Source organism: Nilaparvata lugens, chromosome X (genome assembly GCF_014356525.2).
Source record: "Nilaparvata lugens isolate BPH chromosome X, ASM1435652v1, whole genome shotgun sequence".
Taxonomy (NCBI): domain Eukaryota; kingdom Metazoa; phylum Arthropoda; class Insecta; order Hemiptera; family Delphacidae; genus Nilaparvata; species Nilaparvata lugens.
In genome coordinates, this window is record NC_052518.1 from 11,482,247 (window position 1) to 11,503,937 (window position 21,691).

Sequence of the window (21,691 nt, forward strand, 5' to 3'; positions counted from 1 at the left end):
GATACATCACAATAGTTAAAGTTATATTGCCATTATTCTAATTGCATTCAATCTTTATTCTCATTGATTAATTTTTCATACTCGTTGTAAAATTCGTTGAATAATTAGCAATACCGTCATTTAATGTAAATTAGTATATAAGCCAGTAAATATTGTAACATACATTAATAAAGAACTATCTAATCTAATCAAATCTCTCACTCAATCTCTCTCTTACTCTCTCTCTCTGTCTCTGTCTCTCTCTTTATCTCTCTCTCTCTCTTCGCACTCATTTATTACTACTGTATTTATACAAGAGTTGAATTTCTGTCAACCATTTGAATATTGTTGATGACAATTTGAAAAGTAAATGATGAATCGGCAAGTTGAAAACCTGTTTGTTCAGTGTTGGCTATTGTTCCTATGCAGGATATTGCGACGACTCAATGCTTGCAAAAATTTTCCAACAACGGAGAAATATTAAAACAATTTGGATAAGAGAGAGTGCAGTGTGGCATGTTTAGTTACGTGGCGTGTTTCGATTTTCGGTTTTACACTGCTAGTTTGTCTCATTTTTTACTATTTTCTCATACTGTAAACGTACTATGGTTTTTTAAATAATTATCATCGTAATAAGTAAAATTTCGAGAACTTCTTTCCTTTGACTTTCTCAATGGATCCATTAGTGCAGGTATGAAATAATTATCGTAAATTAGTGCTGGTGAAATAATTTTCACCAACAACACCCAGTGATTATTGAATGTATTATTCCATAAATACTTTCTAGTAACACCTTTGCTCTTTGAAGATCACAAAATTTGATATCGCTATATTGTAATAGCTCATGTCCATTTGAAATCATGAAAACTATTATATTTTACATTTTGAATTTTGACATCATGGAAATTATTCTTGAACCTTTTTAAAGCCTTTTTATCATGAATTAGATAAAAGAAAATCTGTAATTAAGGCTGTACGCAAAAGGTTATTATGACATTTTTCAAAGTTTTCGATTTGGATAATATGAAGTTATCAAAAAGAGAATAAAATCTTGAGATTATTTTCATTATAAGGCAACTTTTCAAGATATAAGTTTGTTTTAAACCAAGCCACCTAAAGTTTTTGGGAGAAGAATTGATTTGGTAACCGATAAATTTATGAAATATTGAGGGAACATTCTTCACAATATTGTTTATTACATATGACATAATTTTCTTAAAATATCAAATTTTGAAAAGAGTATTTCAGTTTTAAAAATTGTATAACTTTTCAAAAAATTTAAAGCCTGTTTTATTAAATTAGAATTTATATTTATTTTGAGAAAAATCTTTCTATTCAATAAACAATACCGCGAAATTTCATGAATCTATCTGTTTAATACTACATATATTTTTACTGCTTTACATATTTTGAAAATGAAATTACAGTATCATAGAAATACTACTTGTGTAACACATTCGTTTCAAGTTCTTGAACATTTCAACTTTGGAACCACGATTTGATTTTCGAATAGGTTTCGTTTGTACCGCTGTTGTCTAGGCGTTAATCTAGCCTACATCTCGGGTTTTATTTATATATCTTCAGTTTTTACTTTAAATTTATATTCTGTAGAGTAGATACATAAATATAATATGCGCCATTTCAATATTTCCTTTTCTAGTCTCAGACTTCTCAATGTTTCATGAAACTGATGCTATATTATTTTTTCATTAATTATTTACTATTGGAAAACTAAATTTATATCAATTTCTATTGGAATCACAGTTTTTGCAAAAAAGTATCATACTCCAAGTCAATGTCAACACACCAGTTTCTCATGTAGCAGTGCAAAGTAGTACATTCTTCAAATTAGTACCTTTATTTGTATTGTACCTCATGTTTCTCTAGCCAGTTTATTGTTGTACTGTGCTATTATTTATACTTTATCAAAAATTGTTCATCCTTCTAATAAATTTCAATCTATCTGAAACGTAGGTGAAACCTGAACCGAGTGACTCAGATGATTTGCCAGTGGATGATATCGATATTGACGATAGTCGATACTGGTCAGACTTGAGGCAGGCCATGGAAGAAGAAAAGGTAAAAAGATACTTCAAGTATCCTCTCAAATATTTCAAAATCCATTAGCTTCTAAAGATTATATCATCACGCTTTTAGAAACTTTTCACTATTAACATCTTTCAAAGTATATTTCAATTTGGGTACTATCACTTCAGCTAAATTAAACAAATTCTAATGAAAAACTTTTTATTATTTTCACTTTTTAAGATATGAGTGCCTAGAGTTGAAATCTTGTGATCCAGAGTTGAAATTGGTAGCAAGAATAAATTTATCAAATTTTGAGGATATTCTCCAAGATATTGTTTATCCCAGGACATGTTTGATTTCTTAGAATATCAATTTTAGAGAAATTTATCCTAATTGAAAAAACCTCAAAATTACTTGAACATGTAATCTTGACAAGCTGATTCTAAATTGATCCATAGAAAATATTTATGAGAGAATATGGTACCTATAGATCGTATAATATGTTCCCAATTTCAAGCCGATTGCTGCTGTTGGCTACTGTCTATTATTACTGTTTTGACTTGGTGAGAGTGTAAGAACGGCACAGTATGAGAGACCACCAGCGTCACATAGCTTCACGAAAAAGAACAACTAGATATATCGGTTTGAGTTAACAGTGAAATTTGGAGCATAAACGCCATATATCATTAAACAGAGGTTTGTGCAACATATTAGGGGAAAGCTGAATTTACAGAGTATTATTGCATTCAGTACATAGCCTGGAACTGAAGAGTCCCATCGTTACACCGCCTGCTCCTGTTTTATCCTCAATAATTCCAAAATGTGATTTAATAAAGTAAAATTGTGTACTATCAAACAACTGCAATTTTTCAATACTGGCACACCTGACTATTCCGATCACGTATCTCATGCTCATTGAATTTGATGATTTAGTATAAAGATGGATATTATTATGAGTTTAGCAATTACTGAAATTAATCAATTCAATGAATCTCATTTTGAATGTATTCAGGATAGAAAAATTTGTATCAAACCAGTCTGCAGGGAAATTTCTCCTAACTGCAATTTTTCAATACTGGCACACCTGACTATTCCGATCATGTATCTCATGCTCATTGAATTTGATGATTTAGTATAAAGATGGATATTATTATGAGTTTAGCAATTACTGAAATTAATCAATTCAATGAATCTCATTTTGAATGTATTCAGGATAGAAAAATTTGTATCAAACCAGTCTGCAGGGAAATTTCTCCTCTTCAAGCTCCAATAGATTCTTTCAAGAATTGACTGACCATCATGAAGTTACTCGTAATTGAAAAAAATAGATTTTTCATTATTTTTTATTATTCTATCGCCCACTAACTAGAGAATGATGAAAGCAAAAATAAGATATCAGTAGAGAATTGTTGGGAATTTCATCCTCTATAGTCTCAAATTTGTCTTTATCCATTCCGTTCATTTGAAAAATGGCTTAAACTGAAAAACGAATAAATTTCTTAAAATCTCCGGCTTATTTAAAGTTACCTAACTTATTTCAAAACTATCTATTCTTAATTCAATTGGAAGGAAGAATCCTCGTTTACAATTTAATACAAAATTCAATTCTCTATCATCAAGGGCTTCCGAGGTGGACAGCATTGAGAGCAGAAAAATACACTTCTAATAATAGTTTTCTCGAAAAGACCTGTTGGTGCTTAGTGGTAGAATTACTCAAGCATCTAGCGTGAAACGCACATTGTTAAGATTAACTTGACAATCAAAATTATAGGACAACAGAAAAGTTTGACTTTATTTTAAAGGTCTTAAAACAAGCTATTAATTTCATACCATACATTTACCTCGTAAACGGAAGCGTAAAACTTTATTAGACAAAATATTTTATGAAATGAAAATTCCCTTATTTTCTGGCTTTATATGAGAATAACTTCCTGGACAATTGATATACAATGAAATGTTATTTGACATTAATAATTAATAATTATTATTGTAGATCTATTCATTCTTGAAAAGATTAAATCAAAGTCAGATCGATAACTTGATTTCGAGCCTATATGCTTGTCTTAAGAAACTATGGCAGTTTCAAATTTCGTGTTGGTTCTGAGGGGGGGGGGGGAGGCAGTGGCGTAACGTTTCCAAACCGGGCCCCCCAGCAAAAAAAATTCCGGGCCCCTCTTCTAAAATTGTACCATATTCTCCAGCCCCCTTCTCCCTTAATCCCAATCATTGAACTGTAATGTGAACGTACATCTTTCTTGAGTGAATTACATAGCTTAGTTGAAAAAATAAAACTTGTTCTCGATTGAATTCTACAATTCAAGTCAAGAATTATTATGTTTTAAGCTACAAATATAGAATCCAACCTTCAGAGCTAGAACTAGAGTTAGTAAGTAGTATCTAGTCTTAAGATTCATGAATTATTGAAATAATAAAGATAATAACTTAAAAACCTTTGATTTGATGTCTCCTACAAGCCTCCAAGTTCAAACAAACAACATTCCTAATTTTTCAATAAGCTGTTACACACAATTATTGAAGCTTTGTCAAGGAACTATAATAATAATAATAATAATAATAATAATAATAATAATAATAATTTCTCTGGATGTTGGACGACACATCCAGAGGAGTTTATTCATAAATTCATACATTACATTATATTACATATTTTTAATATAACAATATTCAAGGTTTACAAAATGATACCTCACTATAAAATATATGTGTCGAGGTTATCATCAAATTAATACTAATTTATGCTACAACAGATGATAATACAAAATTCCAAAAAATCTAAAACTATATCTATACCCTAAGCATCACCTAGTACAAAGATACTAAACCGAGGTACTATTTTCTACCTATGAATTACCTTATTTAAAAGAATACTACTTAAATCTAAATCCTACTTACTATTAGTTCCTCACTACTTATATCCCAATACTGAATAACCATGTCTAATTTTCTTTTGAAGCTATTGAAATTTCCTCTCCTTTGATTTCTAATGGTATTCTATTAGATATTGTAGGCCCTAAATATCCTAGTGATCTTTGCCCAAATGCTGTATTTATTCTTGGTACTTCTTGATTGTAACGTTCTCTAATTCTAGTATTATGGCTATGATTTATGATATGGTTCATATTTTGATGTTTTTTCATATACCCTGATAACAACAATATATACAATTGCCTAACGCTGAGTACTCTATTTTCTATAGATAGATTATTTCGAGTAGATTTGAACAAAAATGATTGTTTTTCTTTCTTGCCTTATTCATTATTTTCCACTTATATTCTCTTGATATTAATTCATAACCAGACTGATAACATTGTTCTATTGCATATTTTTCTTATACAATGAATGAAACTTGTCATTTTCCACAATAAAACTAATTATTTAATTTTTCTTTTTAAAGTAGTCTATGCAATATATAATTATCATTTCGGGCCCTAACCCGGGCCCCCTAGACCGGGTAATTTTATTTTTTCAGAAAACCAATATTAGCCTACATATTATCCGGGGCCTAGCCCCCCCCCCCGCGACGCGGTGGCAGCGGGGGTCTACGTTACGCCACTGGTGGGAGGGTTTAGCAATGGTGTAAAGATGGAGACTCTTCGGTTCCAGGCTATATACATACTATATGTATTATTAACACCCTGCAAAAATTCAGTTTCACCCTAATTTTTTGCGCATCAATTGACTGGGCTACATGGGATATCATCTCATGCTACCTGTTCTTCATTATTGTTCTGCCTAGATACAGAGTGGCGCAAGGAAAGAATACAGTCTAGGTATTTCGGAAAAGTGGGTGGATATAAATGACCCCCTCAACGATGCAAATAAATCAACTGATATTCTAATAAACAGATTGCAAAACTTTATTCAGATCGCTTCTACTAAAAAGCCCATCCCACATAAGTTAAAACCATTAAAAAATTGGATTACAAAAGGACTTATTCAATCTATCCGCACCAGAGATAAAATGCATAGAACTCTTACTAAACAACCTTATAATGTCACTCTTAAAAAGGAATATACAGATTACAGAAACAGGTTAAACAAACTCATCAAACTATGTAAAATAACGTATTACCGGAACAAAATTTCAGACGCTAAAGGGAACAGTAATAGAACTTGGAGTTGCATTAACGAACTGTTAGGCAAAGAAAAAAAAGTTACATCTCCAAAAATCGACCCTGATTTACTCAATAAACATTTTGCCGATGTGGGTAAAATATATGCGGAAAGACTTAAATCGCAAAACAACACAAATTATGGTAGCCCATCATCTCACACGTCGAGTTCAGATTCAAAAATAAACTCCCCTAACTCTTTCTTTCTGTTTCCTACGAATGAAAATGAGATTTTAAAATTAATTCTTTCTTTGAAAAATAATTCATCTCCGGGTATAGACAAAATATCTAACTTAACCATGAAGAGAATAGCTCATTATATGCTTTCCATTATCTTTGATCATTAACAAATGTTTTACTGAAGGAGTCTTTCCAAAACATTTCAAAATTGCTTCAATTGTCCCTTTATTTAAATCTGGTGACCATAAGGATCCTTCCAACTATCGGCCAATAAGTTTATTGAGTGTTTTCTCTAAAATTATGGAAAAAGTAATAAAATGCCGCCTCATTAAATATTTAAATTACCATAAAATAATTCAGGATAATCAATATGGCTTCCGGGAGGGTAGGGGTACGGAGGATGCGATAATTAGGTTAATAAATATTATATACATGAATTTTAATGATAAAAAGAAGACTTTAGCTGTGTTTATCGACCTCAGTAAAGCATTCGATACTATACCTCATGACAGACTACTCGAAAAGCTACAATATTTGGGCATACGTGGTATCCCTTTAAAATTATTCACTAATTATTTAAAAGAACGCTCTCAGTATCTGACATTGGATGGTAAAACGAGTACTATTAATTTATCGAATTATGGGTTGCCTCAGGGGACAGTATTATCTCCAATACTATTTTTGATCTACATCAATGATATGCTTAGAATGGGAGTCAAAAACTGTGAAATTTTGTCCTATGCAGATGATACTACACTTGTTTTTCGGCTGATTCCTGGGAAGACATGAAGGTCATCTGTGAAAATGGTCTGAGAAAAATAAAAAACTATCTGGATGAACACACCTTAACTTTGAACTCAAAGAAAAGTATTTATTTAACTTTCTCACCTAATAAGTCGGGTCTCCCTGGAAATCTTAATGACCTAAAAATTCATTCCTGTTTGCTTAACGTCAATGGAACCTGTGACTGCCCTAGCATAAAAAGTGAAAAAAATACAAAGTTCCTAGGTATTATCCTTGACCAACACTTGAGGTGGGATGCACACATCAATAACTTATGTCGTAGGCTAAGATTCGTAATTATAAATTTTACAACATCGGCTTGCTGAAAGATAGAGATATTGCTCGATTGGTGTATTATGCTTATGGCCAAGCAGTCCTTCAGTATGGAATCATCGCCTGGGGGGGAGCCAGAAATGTCCATTTCAATAAATGTTTGTCACACAGAAATTTTAATCAAAGCTATATCTTCCAAACCCAGACTGTACCCAACTAACGATCTCTTTACCGATTTCAAGGTTTTAACCGTCAGACAGCTGTATTCAAAAAGCCTTATCTTTACATAATAAAAAATAAACACAAATTTCATCCCCGTGTGACTCAATATAATTTAAGAACATCTAGTATAACCTACAACTTTGACCGTACTGTTCTCGATGTATGCTGTAGACAATTTGTATTTGTAGCAAATAAATTAGTCAATTTTCTTCCTGGTGAGGTACTAGGTATTGCAAATACTTACAATTTAAGCAAGATTATAGATAAAAACATATTAGATTACAAGCTTGATGAGAAACTATTCCAGTAACGTTACTTAATATAAATGTCCGTATTGTCTCCTTTTCATTTTTCCTTTTCATTTTACGTCGATATATTTATATTTCGACCACTTAAAACTCGAGTGACCCATATCCTAAAATACTTAATCAGATTACGCTGTGATCTGTCTGATGTATTGAATAAAAATATCTAATTTATTAGATGCAATATTAAAAAAAAAAGAAAAACATCAAAATTTCTTGATTAACCTGTCTCTCTCTTAGTATTTTTCTTCTTTTCCTCTCAATTAATATTTTTAACCGCTAATTCTGAGTTTTTCCCTATTTCAATTTTAACTACTACCGTATTGAATTCTATAGGCCTATTTAGGACTCATATCTGCGCACAGGTTCAACGCCTATGCAGGTATTAATATTTTCCTTTTGAGTGTTCTGTACTTTTGCATAGATTAACATTTATTATTATGTATTTTTTTATATACACTGTTTATAAATCTCTTTAGTGTTTCTCTATGCTGTAAAGTGTTGTATTATTATGTTTTGTTTTTGTTTATTTTTGGGAAATAAATTTCATTTCATTTCATTTCTTTCATTTCATTTGATAGACATTTTGCGCATTTGATGTAGATAAATTGCCATTTAGTAATCAAGGATCAGTGGACTGGTGTGGAAGTGCAATAGGGGTAAGAGAATTTAACAAAAATGCTGATTCAACTGCCGCACAGAGAATATTTTAAAGCATTACAACATTTGATGTTGTTATCCATATTCCTGTGAGAATATCTTGAAAAGGCGCGGTGCACTGTACACGTCCTACAACAATGCATAATCTAAAGGAAAATATAAATTACAAAATCTTATTTTGTCTTATTCAAGACTTATTTTTCTTCTATTTTAGTTACCAAAATCAAGTGACTGTCTCGTTCATACTATAATGTACAATAACAATAGTGTAGAACTTCAATCACAGCTGTTAAGCTACTCAAGTTATTTTCTTTTTTTTCCATCATGATACTGTTTCTTTATAATGATTGCATTGTAAAAATATTTGTAAAATATGTCAGTGTTGTTAATAAAAAAAAATCACTGCTATTCCACAACATTTTTTACACTGTCACCCCAAAGTTTCGATAAAAGGGATAACAGGCTGTGAACGCCAAATGTCAATTTACTCATGATAATTACATTATCATCAAAATTTCCTGTTTCCCTGCGCCCACCTATAACTTATCATTATGTTTTGTTTTAGATGCCATTCAACTTTCACAACGCTTTGTATGATGGGAAGAAGGAGAAAGTCCTACGAAACGATGAAGATGAAGTTGTAATGGAAATAAAGCAAGAAGAAAAAGAAGAAGAGAAAGAGGAGGAGGCGGAGGAAGGAGTGGAGGATCAAGAAGAAGAAAAGGAAGAAGTAGTAGAAATAAAAGAAGAAAGAGTCCAAGAGAATGATGACGAGGAAGAGGAGGATGAGGAGGGGTGGTGGTGGTGGGTGGGGACGGTGGGGAGGAGGTGGAGGAGGAGGAGGAGGAGGATGATAAGGAGGGGGATGAAGAGGTGGTGAAGGAGGAAGAGGAGGAGGAGGTGAAGGAGGAGGAGGAGGTGAAGGAGGAGGAGGAGGAGGAAGAGGAGGAGGAAGAGGAGGAGGAGGAAGAGGAGGATGAGGAGGAGGAGGATGATAAGGAGGGGGATGAAGAGGAGGTGAAGGAGGAGGAGGAGGAGGAGGAGGAGGAGGAGGAGGATGATGAGGAGGAGGAGGAGGAGGAGGAGGAGAAGGAGGATGAAGATAAGGAGGAGGGAGAAGAAACAACACAAACACCATATTACAAAGGTCAGTTGCTTACAGAATATTATCTATCTTAATCATTTTTACTTTCCTTGCCCTATTACCATAGGTAAGGAAAGTATTGCTTTCCAAAAAAAATTAAGGTACCCTAATGTCATGTTTTCTATACGTTTCAATGTCCCCTGAGTCCAAAAAAATGATTTTTGGGTGTTGGTCTGTGTGTGTGTGTATGTGTGTGTGTATGTGTGTGTGTGTGTGTACATGTGTGTGTGTGTGTGTATGTGTGTGTGTGTGTGTATGTGTGTATGTCTGTGAACACGATAACTCCATTCCTAATTAACCGATTGACTTGAAATTTTAAACTTAAGGTCCTTATACCATGAGGATTCGACAATAAGAAATTCAATGAAATCCAATTCAAGATGGCGGAAAAAATGGCGGATAATTACTAAAAAACCATGTTTTTCACGTTTTTCTCGAAAACGGCTACAACAATTTTCTTCAAATTTATACCATGGATAGCTATTTATAAGCCCTATCAACTGACATGAGTCTCATTTCTGGGAAAATTTCAGGAGCTCCGTAATATTCTTGAGAAAAATGGCGGATAAGGACTAAAAATCCATGTTTTTCACGGTTTTCTCGAAAACGGCACTAACGATTTTCTTCAAATTTATACCATGGATAGCTATTTATAAGCACTATCAACTGGCATGAGTCTCATTTCTGGGAAAATTCCATGAGCTCCGTAATATTCTTGAGAAAAATGAAAACCATGTTTTTCACAGTTTTCTCGAAAACGGCTTTAACGATTTTCTTCAAATTTAAACCATGGATTATATAGAGTTATTCATGAGCTCTATCAAATGACATGAGTTTTTTCCTTGGAAAATTGCAGGAGCTCCGTAATATTCTCGAGAAAAATGGGGGATAATTACTAAAAAACCATGTTTTTCACGATTTTCTCAAAAATAACTTGACCGATTTTTTTTCAAATTCATACCCTGTATAGTTATTTATCAGCTCTATCAACTGGCATGAGTCTCCTTTCTGGGAAACCAATGGGGGGTCCACCCCATCCTTGGGAAATGGAATCCTTCTCGTGCATGAGGTAGGTAGGTAGCGCAGTTCATTAAAAGAACACATAGTCGAGATATTTCATCTGTAGAACAGCTGTTTTGACGACTTTAAAAAAATGACGACTAAAAAAATCATCGAATTTCACAGTTATTCACACAAAGAAAAAGTACTTTGAAAACAATTATATATACACATATACAGAAGTCTGATCGTAGTTTCAAATATGAGCAAGGAAAGTTGTGTGAGTGTACCACACCAGATTTTTTCAGTTGAAATGAAATGCATTTTAAGCCAAGTTATAGGCTGCTCTGTGATGGGAAATCTCAATAACACTTTAATGTTATTTGTTTTACCTAACCCCATTCTATTTGCGTTATATTTACATACAAAGACTATATTATTTTACATTCAGCCTCTTGCTATATAACTAACTAGCAGGTAACCCGTGCTCCGCAAGGGTCTGATTAAAAACTTGACAAACTGAAACCTTGACCAACTGAAATCTTGTTGAATCTAAAATAGGCTTATAACCATCCTTGGTAAATTAAGAATCTTTATGCAAATTCCAAGATTAATCAGTCCAGTAGTTCAGACGTGATGATGTATCAGTCATGTATTTCCCATCCCATATGTGATAGCCAATTTTTACTTTCCTTGCCCTATTACCATAGGTAAGGAAAGTATTGCTTTCCAAAAAAAATTAAGGTACCCTGATTTCAAGTTTTCTATACGTTTCAAGTCCCCCTGAGTCCAAAAACATGATTTTTGGGTGTTGGTCTGTGTGTGTGTATGTGTGTGTGTGTATGTGTGTGTGTGTATGTGTGTGTGTGTGGTGTGTATGTGTGTGTGTGTGTATGTGTGTATGTCTGTGAACACGATAACTCCATTCCTAATAAACCGATTGACTTGAAATTTTAAACTTAAGGTCCTTATACCATGAGGATCCGACAATAAGAAATTCAATAAAATTCAATTCAAGATGGCGGAAAAAATGGCGGATAATTACTAAAAAACCATGTTTTTCACGTTTTTCTCGAAAACGGCTCTAACGATTTTCTTCAAATTCATACCATGGATAGCTATTTATAAGCCCTATCAACTGGCATGAGTCTCATTACTGAGAAAATTTCAGGAGCTCTGTAATATTCTTGAGAAAAATGGCGGATAATGACGAAAAAACCATGTTTTTCACGGTTTTCTCGAAAACGGATCTAACGATTTTCTTCAAATTTATACCATGGATAGCTATTTATGAGCCCTATCAACTGGCATGAGTCTCATTTCTGGGATAATTTCAGGAGCTCTGTAATATTCTTGAGAAAAATGGCGGATAATGACGAAAAAACCATGTTTTTCACGGTTTTCTCGAAAACGGCTCTAACGATTTTCTTCAAATTCATATCATAGATAGCTATCTATAAGCCCTATCAACTGGCTTGAGTCTCATTTCCGGGAAAATTTCAGGAGCTCCGTAATATTATTGAGAAAAATGGCGGATAATGACTAAAAACCATGTTTTTCACGATTTTCTCAAAAACGGCTCTAACGATTTTTATCAAATTCATACCCTGTATAGTTATTTATCAGATCTATCAACTGGCATGAGTCTTTTTCCTGGGAAACTAATGGGGGGTCCACCCTATCCTTGAGAAATGGAATTTGTAACCTCCATCTCGTGCATGAGGTAGGTAGGTAGGTAGAGCAGTTTATAAAAAGTACACAGTCATAGTCAAGATAATTCATCTGTAGAACAGCTGTTTTGACGACTTAAAAAAAATCATCTAATTTCACAATTTACACGAAGGAAAAAGTACTCTGAAAACAATAATTATATATACACATATACAGTAGTCTGATCGTAGTTGCAAATAATATGTTGCCGCCAATAATTGTCATGATGTGACCCTATTTTATTCCCCCCCCCCTAAATTATTGTGACCCCTAAATTATTCTCGTTTGAGAATGAGGCTTACATTTCAATGAGCAAGGAAAGTTGTGTGAGTGTACCACACCAGATTTTTACATTATAATATAATAGATAACTGAAGAAGACATAATACTTGAAAACCTAACAGTATCATATTGATTTTTTTCAATACATCAATTTTAGTATCGATTACATCCTGCAGAATTTTCATCAAGCAGCCTTTTGTTTCCCCAATTCCCCAAATAATACCTACAATATTCGATTCACTCCGAATTTGTGTCTGATAGTAAATCATAACTGAAAAATATAAATTATTACTAATTTTATTGTTATCTGTTCATGTTTTTCATATGAATTCCAATGATACAGCGTGAAACCTATGTCCATTTCATTTGTACTGCTTGCAAAATTTTACATTAAATAATTATTTGATGAAATCCAATTTCAATCATAATGAAAAAAATTTTCTTAAAAAAAATAATTTATAATATTACGTTTCGAGGGAAAATATCAAGAACAAAAAAAAAATTTTGAAGAATCGGGGACTCGAGCCGATTAACCTTCGCTCCGAAGTCGAGTACCGCTGAACCACGACACCGCTGAAATAATAAGTCTTGTAACAATGTTATAACTTCCTCATAAAAACACATTTTACAACAATGGAACAATGTAAGCCGTATGACCTTGATGTCCCGTGAATGAATTTTAAACTTAAGTTCTGAAAAATCTAGAAGGAAAATTGAAATTTGGGCTTCGATTGAAATTTTTAGAATCTATGTGCAAAATTTGGAGATCTAAATCATTCCCGTTTTTCCGGTATGCAATCCACAAGTTGACATGTTTTGATGTGAACACACGAACAAACACAACCCTCCTCTCTCTTATTATATAGAAGACTACAAGGGAGCATATGCCTGAAATCGCTCATACAGAAAATACTAAGTACTAACAAAAATCTGATTTAAACCTAAAAACTTGCCTTACTGCGGTTTCAGATTCGTTTTACTTGATTTCTGTTTCTTTTCCAGGGATGAATCTTAATCCTTACGTCAAACTGTATCGTTTGGAGGATCTTCATAGACGGGCTGTCCTCAAAAATCGCAAATCGAATCTTGTAAGTTAACAACTTTTATGCCGATATATACTGCAATACAGTCTAAAAGTCTCTCTAGTAATTTGACAAAACTTTTGAATGCAGATGCATTATTATGTTTGACATTTGCACATAATGTTCATTGCACTGTAAATTGGAAACTTGAAATAACTAATGACAGCCAACGTATCCATAATATTAAATCAACTTTGACCTGATTTGCAATCCTGAGAAAGCTTGATTTGCATTCTAGGTTACATGGAAGGTCTATATTTTATTCAAATATCACTTTGGTCAAAAAAGTTACTGTATTTACTGAACACAGCCTTCAACATAGTGGATCCACACTGATGAATATGTTCAAAACTACAACATCATTAAAAAAACTTATAAAACAGCTCTGTTTTAGCGCATGCACTTTTTGCGCTGAGAACTGTGAGGACTGCATCCACTATTAAGACAGCTCAGAAGGTGTATCATGGATATCTTTTTAGCCCCAATACGCTACAGCATCTTCTTTTGGGGGAATAGTAAAAATAATTTATATGAAATATTTAAGATGCAAAAGAAAGCTGTTCGTGTTTTGGAGGGCTTGCGGCCATCCAATTCATGTGGGCCCATTTTTAGAAAATACAGGTTTCTCACGGTCTCAGCATTGCACTTCCTTGAGACTGTAAATTTTGTCTTCCGAAATTCAGTGAGATTTGAAGGAAATGTAGTTTGCCATGGCTATAGCACAAGAGCAAAGAGTTCAGCTGTATATCAGTACCCCGCTCACAGACTGACACTTTTGGAAAAAGGACCATATCATTCGGGACTGAAGCTCTTCAATTGTCTACCTGAAAGAATACGGTTATGTGGTAGTCATAGGCTTTTCTTGTCTTCAATTACTAATGTACTTGTGGAAGCGTGTCCCTATACAATGGAGGAATGTTGTAATGCCTTCATACTTTGAGCTGATACAGATGCATACACTTTGCATAGAAAAATGTTCATGACATGTTACATGCCACTTGAGCTCGGCTCAGATTTGTGGCTTCACAGTAGTGTAGATTTGAGAGTTCTGCACAAGACCAATAGGAGACGAGGGGCATGGCCTAAAAGATATCTCAGATCTTTAAAATCTTTAAAATCTTTAAAATCTTTAAAATCTCAGATATCTCAGATTTCAACTGGGCAAAACTCACTACTACCAGCTTGCTTTTTTTTTTCTTTTATTTAAATCACTACTAATACTACTAGTCATCTACTTCCCAGTCATATTTCTTTCTTTTTGTATTATTTGCTGCTGCTGGTCTCCTTCCACTGAACATTCTTTTCAGAAACAACTCTTGTACCTGATCAGAATCCAAATTATGCTGTCTAGCTTCACTCATGTCAAAGATGAACCTCTTTTTGACATATTGTGCAATCAAATAGTATGAAAAGTTGAACAATGTTCATTTAAATAATTCTGAAAATCGTCACCCTTCATAATCATCTGATAATGTCAACTTTTAATTTGTCACTAGTGCTAATGTTTACCATCAAGTTGCTTATGCATGTCTACACAACATGTCATTAATTGCAGTTTGTATTTCGAGTACCTTCTGAGATAAACTCTTGCTTCTTAATATATATTTTTCAGTTTGTGTGAGTAAACTCTCATTTAAATCTGTCAATTTCCTATCTAGCAAGTCTGTATCAACATGTTTCAAACTATGTTCTTACTTTGTTGTTCACAAAATGATTTCAATTCATCTGATTTTGATTCAAACAACGACCTACCAACATACTTTAGCTCAATTTCATCACTAATTGATTTTGATAGGGTTTTCAATTGTAAATCAAAATTCTGTTTTTGCTGGTGCTATTTCCTTCAATATATCAGACATTGTATGTAATTACTTTCAAACACTTTCTTTGTAATTAAATCAGCCTGTAGTTTTGGAATATATTAGTTGATTGCAAGTAATTGCTGTCTAGATATTTTCTATTTACTAATGACGATGAATCAGACTGCAGTTTATTGAATATATTGTTGAAATTTCCTGCAATTTACTGTCCAAGTAGTCTGTTAACCAACAACGATCTGACTGTAATTTAGTAAATAAATTTGATGATATTTCAAGTAGTTTACTGTCTAAATATTCTCTACTTGCTGCCACTAACAATGTTGATTCACAAACCACTGTTTACTGCTGCTGCTGTGCTGTTGATTACTATTAAACACGTGATGTGTTCGACCAAAGCAATCTATTGTACTACTACTCACAGTACTACTTACCATCTCTGTCAAGTGTTAAACACATACTAACTGCTACCACCACCTAATATAATACCACTTTCTTTGAGTTCTTCAATAATTGAAGCCATTTCAACAGTATGTGATCTATTTCCTGCCTGTTGTGATGAAATTAGAATATTTAATCTGTCAATCAGTTCATTTGGATCATCCAATAGACATATTGTCGACTAGTAGATTCATTTCTTATAAAACCCATACCACTAACAGCAGCATCACCAGCAATGTTCTTCCTCAATCTTTTCTTTGTTTTCCTACTTGCTGATGGGAATAAAGATTGAATATTTGTGATTTGTAGCCTTTATTTCTTTTAACATATCCACGACGATCTAAATGAGCAGATGTTAGCTGTAGTATATTCGATATTTTATCAAATCATGTTCGGTGTACATTTTCATGTCAGGCTGTTTTTTAAAGAGAAGTTCACACAAACCAACTGTAAAATGATATCTATTATATTGTTGATAATTAAATTAGCATTGTCAATAATAATTTCCTTTGTACCCATAAAGTATTCATTATTGTTACTGTCATAACATATACCATAAGATATACAATTATTTAGTTTTTCCTTATGAAATTCGCGTATATCATCATCAACGAAATCATTTTGTATTGTTGTCTTATTCAAGATATCACCCACATTAGATCTATTCAATCATTCCCCCTCATCCTCATTTTACCTTTTTCCTCCTCCTCCTCCTCCTCCTCCTCCTCTCCTTCTCCTCCTCCTCTCCTCCTCCTCTCCTCCTCCTCTGATTCTTCTTTAAGTCTGCTTCTAGTGTCAGCCATCTGCTGCTGATGTTGTTGTACAAGTGTATCTTTCAATTCTTTTAGTGGATTAACAATTGGTTCTAATGATTTTTGTCTGATTGTATCATTTTCCCTAATCATACTAGTTAACGATTTATGCTTATGAATAATTGATTCACGCAAACCTTTTATCCTGTCAATCACTTTACTAGACTGTCGATGACGTTGTCGCCATGCATGTTCTCGTCGTCGTCTATTTTGTTTGTATTTTTTTCTCTTTGATTTAAATTTATGCATATTGCTAGTAGAGTATAGCTCTTTCATCTACACTGTCTCAACAACAAATGATGAGAATTGACACATGTTAGTTGGTACTGCTGCTATACAAGCTTGGATCAATTACTTACCAAGACAATTACGATATTTACCAGCATCAGTTTTACACTCAGTAAAAATTGAAATAAAACTATGATTTCCGCTTTGCCATACATCTGACATAGTTTTCTAAATGCAACGAATGTCATATCAGATCCAACAAAATCTCTAAACACTAATTTTAAATTATGCATATCCATTTTAAATATAATAAGCATATTTGCATTGTCCCTAATATGATGTTTTGAAATTGCACCATAGCTTTGAATCAAATACACACAATCTATGTTTTTGTGTCTGCCCATTGTGGAAAAGTTACGTTTTGCGCACACAAGTGTAACATTCAAATCGTCAAATATCAACAGTGAATGATTGTAAAATCATTCGGCTGTGGTATACTTTCAATGTTGTCAGATTATAATATTTCACACCTGGAGTTTTGAAAAAAACAATATCCAATAACTTATACTTTTCCTGATACAATGACTTACTGAACAAGTATAAGTTTTGAATTTTAATCCATTCTTATCAAATATCAAATTCAGCAGTACATTTGTCTTTCCACAATTTGATGCACCGCAAATTGGAATTCTAGCTGAACTTGGTAAAAATTCACCATGCTTTTTTCTATCTAGACAAGCATTGACTGCTTGTTTTGAATCTACAATAAGATTATCAAAGTTAACTATTGCAATTGCCGCTTCTTCTGGCGGTACTGCCGCTGGCGCTGCCGACATAATAACTACTATTTTTATCAACTCTTGCTGCTGCTGCGCGCTTGCTGCTTACACATGCGCATCTGCACAACAACTATACTGGATAGGTTACTGCTGCTATGTACTACAAATGGTTTGTGGATGAAGAAAACATAGACACAATGATCACATGTACACACATACAGCTTTTATTAACACAAGATAATATCTGTCGCGCCCATCTAATAATTATTTAACATCTTTATTGTAAAATTCATGACCTAAATCGCTTTGCACATTTTTTATACCTTTATTTAACTGTAATATCCGCGCTAATTTTTGTACAACTTCTTTTCCTGTTTTAGTTTTTAATGGTTCAGCATAAGCATAACGTGAAAAACAATTAATAGCAATTAACACATAACGATAACCATTGTTTGCTTTAGCAAATTCTGGCATCTCTATTAAATCAATTTGAATGAGGTCTTTTATGCCTTTTAGTATATAATTACGTCTGTTAAATTTCCTTCTTGCTGGTCGATGTAATTCTTGTGCAATTTCCTGTTGCAAATCCGTCATCATAAATTGGTTTCGTTTCTTCTACTACTGCACGTCGTGTGCGTGCGTGCGTGCGTTTTGCTAGAGTTCAGCTCACCTGGCAACAGCAATCCTTCTTCTTCTTCTTCTTCTTCTTCTTCTTCACACAACACTGACCACTTGTGATAACCACTTTCTCTACATACAACAGCAGCTGCTGCTGATCCGATACTCTCTCTCTCACTGCTTTAACTCTAGCCGCTGCCTCCATCTTCTTCTTCTTCTCTTCTTCTCTCTTCTATTGAATAATGACCCCACGCTTTTGTTTCTATTCCATTTGATTCAATATATCTCTTTGTATCAAATGGTGATAATGCAATTTTTGCACATCTTATCTGATAAATATCATGGGAATAACTACGTAATTGTGAAAAGCATTCACGTTGTATTGATCTATCTGTCAGACATTTCATATACATATCAAACCTCAGTTTATTATCTATAACCGTTCTTGCTACACCCTTAGCTGTATGTTTACTCATTATTTTAGTAGAACTACTTGCTAAATCCTTACTACTACTACTACTATTATTTATGCTGCTTAAAATATATTCAAAACTGTAAAGTTTCACCCGTAAACCCGAAAAAGCAGTTATTTGAAAATTTGAAAGTTCATCTTTAAATGTACCAGGTACACCGCGATTTAATCGGCTATAACAACAATGAGTGGTGGGGTAAGCACTTGTATCAAAATGTAGGAGATTTTGTTTGATAACTGCATAGATATCATCTGATTTGATATGATATAGCAATGAGTGTGTATCGCTCATGCATAATTTCACACAGCTTGGATCGAACATTTTCAAGAAAATGTTGTAGTGGAAATTGAACATTGTAAATTTACTCAAATCAAGAATAGAAAAACCAGCATAAATTGGACGATCTAATTTTATTTCTGTTTTACACATTTGTACACCAACAATGTCTTTGTCAAACACAATCCATCGTTTACAACTTGGTTTTGCAATCAATCTTTCCAATGATTTCTGACTAGTAATTAGCTTAAAATCTATTCGTTTCCTAGAACTTTCAAGCATCTTGCCGTACAGTGAATTACTCAAAAATTTAAAGAGCTGACGTTCAAATGAATTTTTTGCCTCCTTCCTAAGTTGTGCATTCAAATCAATAAACGGTTTAAGCCAGTATGACTGTTGAAAAGCGATTACTCTATGTACAGCAGTCAATTTCATGCCTAAGCTTAAATAAAGTTTCAAATTTCTATAGTGAAGAACATAATGATTACGATTATGAAGGGTTGCTAACAATCTTGTTGATGCGCTAGCGCGCGCGTCCGTCACTTGTGAGGCACATGACGGCGCCGCTTCTCTGTGCACAACATTGTCTTCTGTTTGATATGATGAGAACAGGCTGTGTGGCGGCTGATCTTTTAACGGTGCAAGTGGAAAGTCATTATGTAAATCATGTAAATCACAGGATACAACAGGTCTGCTTCGATTATATAGCCAATGTCTGCTTCATCATCAATAGTTGTAAAATCGCCTAAAACTGTAATTTCATCTTGTGATAAAAATCTAAAATTGATTGTGGTAGTTTGTATGCAATCATTGAATGAGCGTATAAGCTTGTACAATCAAGATACAACAAAAAACTAGATTCAATAGCTGGATTATAATTACAACCCATAAATTTATTGTTAGCGACTGCGTGACGGTGGGGAATGACTGACAAGCCGCCGCATAAACCGGTTTCTATGAGCAGGTTCATATCAGCATTGCTGATTAAATCCAAGTGTACTTTTGACAAAAATAACATTGCATTCAACGAAAAATGCGGTAACGAAACAAAGTGGGAAACGTCAAGCTTGTAAATCGAAAAAAATACATTCCTAAAATTTTGAAAAATATCTGCCAGCAATAAACAATCGGTAAGAAGGTACAGATCATGGTAATCGCCTATCGTTTCAATGTCAAAATCGTGCCATACTTTTTGTGCATGGTTGTAATCGCTTACTTGTAATGCTGTATTATTAAGACTACTGTAAAATGCCTCTGTGATGATAAAACAGCTGTAATATTTATAATCTGTTATCTCTGTTACTAAGACACATATTTAATGTCGAATAAAGCTCGTGTTGAGTCCAATTCTATTACAATTTATTCGACATTAAATATAAAATAAATGGGTCCGAAAAGAAAAACGAGTAAACGTCAAGATTTAGTCAGTGAAGGAGAAAACGATTCGCAAAACCAAATGCTTGGAAAAATACTGAAACCAACAGTTTTATTGATTGACCAAGATTCAGATGAAGCACCGAAAACGTGGAGACATTGGAAGGTAACATTTTTAAACTTCTTAAAAAACAGTTCAATCCCGAAAAAGGATGAATTGAATGTTTTGATCAATTATGTGTCACCGAATATTTTTGAAAGTATTTGCAATTGTATATCATTTGAAGAAGCTATAACAACTCTTGAAGAAAGCTTTATAAAACCTCAAAATGTAGTACATGCACGTTACTGCTTATCTAAAGCAAAACAAACCCATGGAGAATCAATTGATCAACTCTATAATAAACTAAAACGGCTAAGTTTACCATGTAACTTTCAAGCAGTCACGGCTGACGATAACAAAAGTTAATATATCCGAGACGCGTTCATCTCCGGATTAGAATCATCGAAAATCAGACAACATCTTTTCGAAATGAAATCGCTAACTTTGCAAGACGCTATCTCACAAGCATGAATGTTAGAGAATGCTGAAAACATTGCTAAAGAATACGAAACCAGTTCAGAATATGTTAACACAGTCCTAGCAAATGAGAATAAAAATACCGAGAAAACGACTTTAGTCCGTAATTCTTACCAAAAGAAGATTCAATGCAGATTTTGTGGCTATAATAATCATACTGATAATAGCCAATGCCCAGCAAAAGGACAACCATGCCTAACTTGTAATCGAATAGGCCATTTTTCAAAAGTATGCAGAGCACGAAACGATAAAAAAAACCAAATGGTATCTGCCACAGTAATTTCAGCAGCAAATACCAGCACTGACCTCTCAAAATGTCTTGTTCCTATACATGTTAATGGAATAGATACATTGGCACTATTAGACACTGGGAGCACAGCAAGTTTTATAGATAAGAAACTAGTAGTACAATCGAAGATGAAAACTATGCCATATTCCAATTTCATTACATTTGCTTCAAGTGCCTGCAACACTAAAACAACTGAGTGCGCTTTGAGTGAAATATATTTCCAA

At 33.5% G+C, this 21,691-nt stretch overlaps 1 protein-coding gene across 1 annotated transcript in view; it reads left to right on the top strand.

Annotated features, from left to right (window-relative positions):
- Positions 1-392: 392 nt before the first annotated feature.
- LOC111044889 (cilia- and flagella-associated protein 251) overlaps positions 393-21,691 on the top strand; it is a 74,110-nt gene continuing 52,811 nt past the window's right edge. Inside the window, exons 1-5 of the mRNA XM_039441446.1 lie at positions 393-670; positions 1,954-2,058; positions 9,129-9,380; positions 9,620-9,710; positions 13,701-13,786. Of these exons, the coding sequence (XP_039297380.1) occupies positions 653-670; positions 1,954-2,058; positions 9,129-9,380; positions 9,620-9,710; positions 13,701-13,786 (552 nt within the window). The 5' untranslated portion in view covers positions 393-652. The remainder of the gene's footprint in view (positions 671-1,953; positions 2,059-9,128; positions 9,381-9,619; positions 9,711-13,700; positions 13,787-21,691) is intronic.